General features: G+C 53.8%; 1 protein-coding gene across 1 annotated transcript; it reads left to right on the top strand.

The window, feature by feature from the left end:
• Positions 1–893: 893 nt before the first annotated feature.
• On the top strand, positions 894–2,670 carry ARL4C (ADP ribosylation factor like GTPase 4C). Its single transcript, XM_040561659.1, has one exon. It carries the CDS (start codon positions 1,100–1,102, stop codon positions 1,676–1,678), a length of 579 nt encoding a protein of 192 aa, XP_040417593.1. The 5' UTR covers positions 894–1,099; the 3' UTR covers positions 1,679–2,670.
• Positions 2,671–10,604: the final 7,934 nt, after the last annotated feature.

Raw genomic sequence — 10,604 nt, 5'->3', positions numbered from 1 at the left:
TCGCGGAGAAAAGCTGAAATTCACAGCAACTCACAGGCCAGCTGAGCAGAACAACCCTGGTGCACAAAACATTTTTATTTTCCAGCCAGCCCTGCACCTGCATGATGCCGGTGCCTTGCTTTTTGAGTGGATGTGCAGCGTGTGGAGGTGATACCGTGCCAAGGAGCCTTCCTCCCAGCTGCACACCGGGCTCGTGGGGCTCCCTGCACTTCTCACGTTGTCACCACGTGGTGATTTCCACGAGAATGGCGCTCAGTGTCACCTCCCGAGCTGCCTGTATTTTTAATGCTGGCATGTGTTAGCAGGTAGCCGCGTCTCCGCGCACAGCAGCGGGGACACATCCTCAGGATGAAATATGAATAGGAGACATGATCCCGCTCCAGCCTGACAATCCCCACTGCGCCTTAAATTAAAAGCAGGATCAGTCTTCTGCAGTACGCGTCTTTCTCCGGGGCTTTTTAGTTAAGCTGTCAGACCGAGCGGATGCCCGTTTAGCAAATGCTCTAAGAGGGGACGGGGAACATGGCAGGAGCAACACCGCCGCTGCTCTTCGGCTCAGACACAAGGCCAGGAGGAACAGCAAAGAGCCTGGCAGGCTGTCCCCAAGGCATGTGGCAGCTTCCACGTCCCCACACCGACACGGGAGGGCTTTGAGGTGCGGAGGTGGCTCCGGCGGTGCTTAGAAAGCACGAAAAGAAATGTGCCTGGGCCTCCTCGCACACCCCTGCCTTCCTCGGCCGGGAGGGAGCAGGGAAGGAGGGAAGGAGGCAGGGAAGGCGACAGGGAAGGACGGAATGAGGGAAGGAGGCAGGGAAGCAGGGAAGGAGGCCGCGAGGGAAGCGGCGGCGGCGGCGCGGCCCCTCCTCCCGGGCGGGGCGGCAGGCGGCGGCCGGCAGTCCCCGAGCCCCGCCGCGGCGTGGAGCCGCGCTGCCCGCCGCTCCGCCAGCGGCCGAGCCGAGCCCAGCCGAGCCCAGCCGAGCCCAGCAGGGCTGGGCCGGGCCGAGCCAAGCCGGGCCGGGCCGAGCCAAGCCGGGCCGGGCCGCGGCGATGGGCGCTGGGTTGTGAGGGGGGGGCGGCGAGGGGCGCCCCGGAGGCGGCCATGGGGAACATCTCGTCCAACATCTCCGCCTTCCAGTCCCTGCACATCGTCATGCTGGGCCTGGACTCGGCGGGGAAGACGACGGTGCTGTACCGGCTGAAGTTCAACGAGTTCGTCAACACCGTGCCCACCATCGGCTTCAACACCGAGAAGATCCGGCTGAGCAACGGCACGGCCAAGGGCATCAGCTGCCACTTCTGGGACGTGGGCGGCCAGGAGAAGCTGCGCCCGCTCTGGAAGTCCTACAGCCGCTGCACCGATGGCATCATCTACGTGGTGGACTCAGTGGATGTGGACCGGCTGGAGGAGGCCAAGACGGAGCTGCACAAGGTGACCAAGTTCGCCGAGAACCAGGGCACGCCGCTGCTGGTCATCGCCAACAAGCAGGACCTGCCCAAATCCCTGCCGGTGGCCGAGATCGAGAAGCAGCTGGCCCTGCACGAGCTGACCCCCTCCACCACCTACCACATCCAGCCCGCCTGCGCCATCATCGGCGAGGGGCTCACGGAGGGCATGGACAAGCTCTACGAGATGATCCTGAAGCGGAGGAAGTCCCTCAAGCAGAAGAAGAAGCGGTAGAAGCCCGCAGACGCGTGGACGGGTGGGAATGCAGACAAAGGAACCGAGGGGGAGAGAGAACCAAAGCGATCCTGTTTTTTGTGTTTTCCTTTTTTTTTTTTCGTTCTTTTTTTTTTTTTTTTGTCCCTTTCCAAACGAAATGACGACAATAGCGGAGATAACAATACCGCTCCTGCTAGCCAAGCCCAGATCCTGACTGCGGGCGAGAGCCAGGATCTCCTTCTCCCGCTCTCCCCCTTGCCCACCACCCTTTCCCTGGCCAGAGGGCGGCATGGAGCATGGGGTGGCTGCTGGGCTCAGAGCTGGAGGTGCCCTGAGCCCCCTGGCCGGGCTGGAGATGTCCTGAGCCCCCTGGCCGGGCTGGAGATGCTCTGAGCGGGACAAGACGCCGCGGGCGGCCGAGAGCCCGTGGAGCCGGGGTGGCCCCCCCAGCACCCCTCCATCCTTGTGGGGTGCGGAGACCAAGGGGTGAACAGGGCAGGACCCTGTTAAAGTGCATTTGAGAGAGGGCAAACGCGCGCCTGGAGCTTTTAATGCAAGGTCAGCCGGCGGGGAGGGCGGTTCTCGGCTGCCCGCATCCTTCGCCGGGGGGCTGGAGCAGCGTAAAATGGGGGAGATGGCCGAGGGGACAAAACCTGGATGAGGGGACAAAAGCCAGCCGAGGGGACAAATCCAAACCCCGTGGGCTGGTGTTTTTGGGAGTAGATGAGTGCAGAGCACAAGGGCAGGCAGCCTTCAGTAATGCCGCAGCGGCTGGGGGTGTGTAGCAGCTGGTGACTGGTGCTGAGCTTTAAGCTGTTTGCTTAAAAAAAAAAAAAAAAAGAAGAAAAAAAAGAAAAGGGTGAAGTGAGGGGCATCCAGGAGTCTCCGTTCTCAAAGGCTTGGTTGTGGCTTCTCCTGAAGCAAAGCCATGAGCAGGTCTTTATTGTGCCCAGGCATGCTCCAAGGTGCTAATTTGCTCCAATAGGGGTGACCCAAAATACAGATTACTTTAAAAAAAAAAAAGCTTTGTACACCACTGGGTGGACTGGTCACCGTGCTGCTCTGCGGCTGGTGTGGGAGGCTGGGGCAGCGCTTGTTAAATGGGAGTTTGGGGAGGTCGTGGCAGGACGGACAGCTGCCGGGTGAAATGGGCAGAGCTTGCAAAACCCTGCAAAAAGATTGCAAAATGCGTCAGGAAAAAGGGACTCGGCAGTGCCGGGAAAACGATGGGGTGTGGAGAGAGGGGGTGAGGCAGGGGGGAAGCATGGGGCAGGGGGGAGGTTATTTTTTTATGAAGATTTAAACCCGATGGAAAGCAGAGAGCCCCTGGTTGCCAGCAGGTGAATGTTTGGGCACCGAGGTGGGATCAGGCCAGGCTGGGGGCCCTGGGGACCGTAAGCCATTTGCTGTCAGTGTTTTGGCCCAGGAACCAGCTCTCTGCGGGACAAAAGCAGGGTCCCCGCTCCCCACGTTGCCCACAGACGGGAGGGAGACCTGGGCAGCCCTCGGGGCCGAATGCCCCGAGTTTGGAGCTGCACAGGCAGGCAGGAGTTTGTGGTGCTTTTTCACCAGCCTTCCTGTTCAAAAACCCTCCCCAAAACAGCCAAGGAAACCACCAAGCAGACAAAGAAAAAAATGCCCTCAGGTTTCAGGGAGTTGATTCTCCCCTTGCAGCGATGAGCGCGGTACCTTTCCAATGGCATTTTGTCAGAAAACAAAAGCTGCAGCCAAGCAGTACGTCTCTTATTTTTGCGGGATTTGAGTTCCTACACGAGTCCTGACTTGTGTGCGGAGCGAGTGGGCTGGTCCCATCAGCTTAGGAGGCTCTGTTCCTGCTTCGTTGGGTTTCCTTTGCTTTGTCTTCACCCGGAACACTTTGGTACTTGCTGTTGGGAGAGAGAAAAAAATATTTATTTTTGATGCCACAGAAGCCAAATGCTTAAACCTTTTTTTTGGTGAGTGACCCGTTCCAGAGACAAAACACAGAACTCCCTTTGCCCGCCACCTCAAAAGCGATCATGGTTTAAAAAGAACAAATGCAGGTGTTGGTTGTGTGTTTTGCCTCCTCGCCGTCAAGGTGTGGACCTTGGGTCTGCTGGCACCAAGCATCCCCTTTGAGATGTGACTGCTTTTTGGCCAAGCTTTCAGGCATGCGCTTTGCTCGCATGCTCGAAGGCTCAGCTGAGGCAGGTGGGATGCTGTCGTGGTGCCATTCCCACCAGCTCGGCTTTCTGCAATAATTAAAAGTACTTCTCCAATTAGTAGCTAATGGCTTCCGTGGTATTTCCGTAACGTTTCACGACTGTGTGCTGATTTTCCTGTATGAAGATGAGCATCGCCTACGGTGGGCTAGAAGAAGAGGTGCTTCAGCAGAACAGCAGTTAAAGGAAACGGCCCGTGTTGTTGCTCTGAAAACGAGCCGAGCGTTTCGCAAGGTTGTGCGTCCTCTAAATCTGTTTGAATGACCCTTTTTTTTAGCAGACATCATGAGGTGCGGGTCTCATTCCATGAGGTACCTCGCCGTGTGCCCATCAGTGTTGGGAAATCCTGCTGCCTGTGTCTTAGCCCTGCCACTGACCGTCAGTCTCTGTCCCTCCTGTCTTTCCTCTTTTTTTAAAAGATGCAGACATAATGCTGTGAACTGAAATAAATTATTTATACAATGAAAGGGCCTGATAAAAAAAAAAACAACACGTGTCCCTCCGCTTATTTCTCCTTGTCAACACCGCATTTTAGAGCCGGTTCCCAGAGCTCGACACGAAGGAGGTTGCTCCTGCCTCCCTTGGGCACAGGGACAGAGAAGTGACCTGCTTTGGGCCAGCAGCCCAAAGGACAAACCCTGGGACAGGACATCCTCTGCCACCCGGGCAGAGGAGCATGGGGCATCAGGGTCCTCTCTGGGACATCTCTGGGGCATCAGGAGCATGGAAAGCTCTGCAGTGGATGAAATCCAAGACCTTTGGCAAGTCACTTAATTTTTCAGCATCTGCGCTCCTGTGTGTAAAAGGGGAGAATACTTCTCTGCCGTGGGTATTTTCTTCCCCTCTCCCTTTTTATTTTAAACCTACGTGAAGTACCCTGTGCACGGCCCTTAGAGGAGTGAGGTCTTGCTTTTGTTCGATGTAGGAGGTCGGGGCCTTTGTGGTGCAGCCAGGGGCACAGCTGGGGCTGCAGGGGTTAAGGCGCCGGGCAGGCATTTGGGAACAGGATGCTGCTGGGCTGAGCTGAGCTGCAGGCGGCCCCTGCTCCCGGGTGGCTGCTGACACAGGAAGCTTGGGTGACATCTCGGAGATGAGAGCCAGAGCGGGTGGTAAATGACTTTTTATTTTATTTATTTATTTTTTTTAAGGGTGACTTTGCAGCTGGCGAGGAAATGAGTCGAAGTGGTGATGGTGCAATTTGATGGGGCATGTATAGAGCACGTACCCTGCGAGAGGTTTGCCCAAGGCTCATCCCACATGGCCTCCAGCGTGCCTGGGTGCGAGGACGTCCTGTGTGCGTTGCAGGATCAGGCCCGTGGGGGAGGCTTTTTTCCTCCTGGTGTAAAGGGAAGGAGACATCCCTGAGCCGGGCTCTGCGATGGAAACAGCCAGAAGGGTCGGGACTGTAGGTTTTGAGAGGCTGTGGCTTGGTGTGTGGCTTCAACAAGGTCTGCCGCCCCGGGGCTGCGAGCAGGGGGGCTTAGTAGGGGTGTCTTGCAATTTATCTAACCCAAAAGCCACTGGCTTGCAGGAAGGGGGCTGTGCCTCTGTGCAAGCAAAGCTCCTTGTGCCTTGAGCTGTAAGGACGGACATCCTCCTTCAGGCCACGCAGCCTCTCCTCCTGGCTGGAGAGTGCCTTTGTCAGCAGGGGGTCTGTGTGTTTAGGCCAGTTGTCATGAAAACCTTGCACAAGGAGCTCCCTGACCTCGCAGTGCCCCGAAGCAGCACTCTGGCCCTGATTTATACTGCTGCACCGTCTCCCCGAGCAGGGAGGCCAGCAAAACAGCCAGCAACGCTGGGGCTGTGGTCCCCAGCACCATGTTTTGGTACCCTGATGGTGTGTGGGGCCCAGGACACCAGGCAGTGCCCCAGGGTGCTGCCCCTGGGGGAAAAAGCAGCGAGGAAGCAGCTGGGGTGTCTGCTGCACCAGGTCTCTGCCAGCAGGTAAGAGGGACCTGCGACTTCTGCCATTCAAAGGGCAAGAAACTGCAAAGAGTGTCCCATCTCGGTGGGCTTTGCTCCAGCTGAAGGTGTTCGGGACAGAAATAAGCTCAGAGATGAGCTAGCTGCTTCAGAAACCCCTCCAACAGCCTGGCGTGCCCCACATTTTCCTGCACATAGTTTCATGATGCCTCCTTCATCCCAAGAGCCCTGCAGCTCCTCTTCTGCACTTTCTGCCTGTGCCTTGCCTCCTGCTCTCTCAGCTGAGCACATCCTTTTCCTTCCCTCCCTCCCTCCCCGATTTGCCTTGTTAAGCTAAATCCCTCTGCTTTATTTCAAATGGGATTTGCTCCCAAGCAAGTATCTTTAGAGGGATCATCTTGGTTAATGTAATTCCTAGAGCACTGAAGCTTTGAAGCACAGTGCAATGCAAAGAGATATTTCTTTGCACAGCATGAGGTACTTTTGCTCAAGGTTTGGGTGGCGTGAGGGTGACCATCTCTTGAAAATAGGCTAAGAAAACCAACCTGCTGATTCAAACTTAGGCCCTGTTTGCTTTGCTTTCATTCATCCCGGAGCTTCTTCAGTGTGAATTACCCCCGATTTTTGTTTGAGCAGCCAAAGGTCACTGCGGTGAGTCAGGTCTGCAGGACACCAGGCACTTTGCAAGTATATCATGCAAAAAAAAAAGAGACAGCACTCGCCCATTAGGACAAAATTGAGACATTTCAGCACAAGCATATTCTTAATGAATATAGTTTGTGATGACTAGGGAATATGGAGAGAATAGCCTGGGAATATCTGCTGTAATGAACAACTCTGTTTATTTCAGCTTAGCTTGTGTTTGCTTCCATCAGATATTTAAGTGAGGAAAGCTTATAAAAAAAAGCAGCTCTCCAGCAACTACATTAAAATATTGGTGGGAGGCGAGTTATGAGCCCATCGATCCCGCAGGTGTTTGCGCTGGAGCCATACCCAGCCACCAGGTGACCAGAAATAATCCCCCGCACCCTGGGGCATTGAATCAGCACTAACGACCTCTTTGTCCTCCCTCCCTGACAGTCTTGACTAATGGCATCTCCTGGAAAGCTGCTTGCAAAAACGCTTCAGGATGAGGAGTTTGCCAGAAGTGTTGCTGCGCCCATGGCCATGGGGCGCTTGCAAACACCAGGGAATAGGAGGCAGAGCTCATCTCACCCAGCAGAATTATTATTGCGTTGTTAGCATTACTTTGGCCCAGTGTTTTCCAAATTTTGCAGCTGAAATGGGCTACTGTCAGCTTGGGAAGCTTCTTGTGACCCAGTGCTGGGGCTGGAGGATTCCTGAAAGCTGGTGTCTGGGGAGACAGGTGCACTGTGTGAAGCTCCTGATCCTACCCGGCGCTGCTTTGGGTCTGTAAAGGAGGGTTGCTAGAGTTTTTCTTACTCCCAAGGCTAAAAAGAATAAATGGGTGGTGTCACGATACTCATATCCCCATCCTAAAGATGCATAATGCGTAGGATTTATGTCTCTCATACGCTGGGGAAAGGGTTTGAGTGGTATTGGGTCAGTGGGAGATCTCTGCAGGCGTTCCTGCTTGCACTACGGGCAGCAGAGCTACGTCAAGGTTCAACCCCCAGCATCTCCATGCCACGCTGACTTTATTTTACGAGTGGTGGCTCTCTGAAACCCCACCAGCCTCCCAGTGCAAGTGGCTCCCCAACCAGGGAAAGCAGAGCTGGTCACTGGCCACGATGCCGTGCCACCATGGCACCATGGTGGTCCCCTTGCTGTGCCAGCCCCGTTGGTGCTCGGTCCTGTCCTGTTCTGTGGCTCCAGCCCGTGGTGCTCAATGTGACATTCCCCGTTCACACTTGGCTGCCTGAGGGTATCCCAGCTTGCTCAACCGTACTGTGGTTTCGAGTGAGCACAGAGGTGGAAAAAAAAAAAAAAGTGGCAATGGGAAATGGGAACACAGGGCAATTGTTGTGCTGGCTAATGTTTAAACAGCTCTTGGAAAGCCCCCTCCCTTGCTGCTTGCACTCTCTACCCCTTCTAACAAGGGGACCCTTTCAACTACTTGGCAACTTCCCCATTCTCTGGCTTCTGCTGCCCATGTAAAATCTCCAAAGGCAGGAGGAGGAATGGCAATGCTGCAGCTTTACAACGTTTTCCTGCCCACTGCATCCTCCCAGGACGGACCATGCTCTTTCCCAGCCAGCCTTAGAAACCACCTGAGAAGGAGGAATTTGTTAGAAGGTGGTGGGTGCCCAGATGACAAGGGATTGTAGGAAAAAAACGGAAAAATAATGATAAACCACACCATTCTTGTCCCGTGCACTTGCTGCTCTCCATCCAGGCCTTGTAGCTCGTGAGCCACATCCCCAGAAGAAATGGCCTTTGGCCTTGGCTGTGCAATTCCCAGGTATCAGAAAGGGATGAGAGGAGGGGATGGCTCCTGGGGTCAGCTTGGCCCTGGGATCTGCTGCATTTCTTGTGGGACTTCCAGCAGCCCCAGGGCATCTGGGGCTGGGACTTGAGGTTAACTGGGAATTGAACAACCCCATCCCCTGACAATTTTTCTGCAGTTTTTGGCACCAAACCCAGCTGTCTTCCCACCCAGCCCAGCGTCCCTTAAGGTGCTGCCCATCATCATCTTTTCGTCACAAGGGTGTTATGGAAAGAATAAGTCTAGGCTGGAAAGGGATGAAATAATTCCATGATGAATCACCCCTCATCAGCCACAAAACCTCAGCAGGACAAATAACTCGTCTGGGGCCCCCTCCTCCCTCCCCTGCTGGCTCCCTGTAAAACTCAATTAGAGCAAAGAAGGTAGGGAAGGGAGTAAAGCTGTTTTATTGAACCTTAGCATCAGCACTTCTTTACAGCCTGGCTGCTTTGTGTACGTAGCAATTGCTAGGGTGGAATGGGGGAAAACCAGCATGATTGCAGACGAGAGGTGCTGGTGGGACAGTGTTTGAAGGGAGCAGTGGAGCATAAGGCCATAAACCTGCTGGGAGGTCACTGATGGGGCTGTTTTGGGAACTGTGAGCCCTGCTGGAGTTTTATCGCTATGGTCTGAGGGGTTGTAACCTCTGAGGATGCTCTGAGCTGAGCAGAGCATTGCTATGATTTACTGGCTTATTTTAAGCTAAAAGCTGCCTTAGCCCTGGATGAGGGTTCAAGTTCCTTGCTCCTATGCTATATAACTTTGCAAATTAGTCCAGGGTACATTATATATATATGGATCGGGCCAAGACTGTACCTGGAAGGACAGCCGAGGTGTATTTAGGGGTCACTTGTGCTTGAGCATATATGCATGTTGGAGATGGGGGGGAAGACCACATAAATCTCCCCTAGACAGAAAGAGCTATTTCTGTGAATTCTGTAAAACTGAGTTCTGGCATTCTTTGCACTGAAATGGGGCCTGGAAGCCTCTGTTGCATTTGGGGTCCCCATATGGTTGGTGATCAATAAACCAGGGTGCGAGATGCCCTGCCCAAAATGTTGGTGCCTGTAAGGGAGCTGCTTGGAAACCATCTGGTGCTCCTCCTCCCTCACCACCCAAAAATGATAATTGGTAAAAAATGAGCCACTCCATGGAAATGCTGATGGCAAAACGCCACCAAGGGAGGTGGAGGGGGATGGCGGGGAGGAATCAAGCAGCACTGACCTCTTTGTTTGGATAATGCTGAAACAGCAGTGCCAAAATGGATCATGTTTGCTTTGAGATGGCTCTTCATCTGGAGTTATTTTTAAGGCAGGTTCTGTTACTAAATGTATATAATGAAATCTACCTTAACATCTGAGCAGGGCAGAAGGGGAGCGTGTGATCGACAGCATCGTACCTCTGTCTGCGTGGCAGCTCTCACCTCCTCCCCGGGCAGCACTGCTCCCTGAGAGCAGCCCACCCTGGCACCTTATGGCTTGTCCTGGCAACAGGACAGGCAAAGACACAAATGGCCTTTTCTCTGATGACAAGGGAAGGGCCGTGGACGGACCTCCAGGCTCTAGGAAGGGGTAAGCAGGACCGTTTTGCTTCCCCATCTCCTGGGTTCACGCTGCCCCATGCTGCCCAGTGGGAATCTCCTTCCATCCTCTCCATGTCGTGGCCTTTTTCTGGCTGGGTATCCAGGAGTCCCTGCTATCACTAGTCCAGAAATCTCAGGAAACTCTCATCAGAAGAAATCCTATCCCTTTTCCTCCTGCTCCTAATCTCTGGCCTAGTTGGAGCTTCTTTTATCATGAAATATGCAGAAAATTGTTGGGTTCTACTAATCTGAACTCCTTCAGTCAAGACAGGACTCGGCTTGCAAAGAATGTGAATAATTTATGTGCAGATAATAATGAGAGAGAGAGCAAGAGGAAAAGGGAATCTGTCTTTCATTCTCCTCAGTGCTGTTCCTGAGGCTCTGCTGTACCGAGAATAGCCACTCCTGATTATCCCAGGTGGCCTAATTCATGTGGGGACCATCCTCTGACCCTGTAAGCTGAGCCTCCTTTTCTGGTTTAATGCAATCCACTGTGGATGCAATTACTAAGTGGGGAAAAAACAAATACTTTTCTCCTCCAATCCACCCAAGACCTGTATTCCCTTGCTTCCCTGCATACCTTGGAGTAGTTTTTGGCTGTAGGCAAGTCCCCAGGAACAGCACAGAAATCCAGCTTCCAGTTCCAGCTCAAGCCTTGCAAATGCAATGACTCACTCTCAAGAAACCACACGCTGCTGGCATGAGCCAGAAGCCCTGACATATATTTTGAGGAGCCCTAGCAAGGGTAAATACATAGCTTGTGAAAAAATGTAACAGCAAAAGAACAGCTTC

This window comes from Cygnus olor, chromosome 6 (genome assembly GCF_009769625.2).
Source record: "Cygnus olor isolate bCygOlo1 chromosome 6, bCygOlo1.pri.v2, whole genome shotgun sequence".
Taxonomy (NCBI): domain Eukaryota; kingdom Metazoa; phylum Chordata; class Aves; order Anseriformes; family Anatidae; genus Cygnus; species Cygnus olor.
The sequence above is the reverse complement of the archived record's forward strand: the minus strand, read 5'-3'. Positions and strand labels throughout refer to the sequence as shown.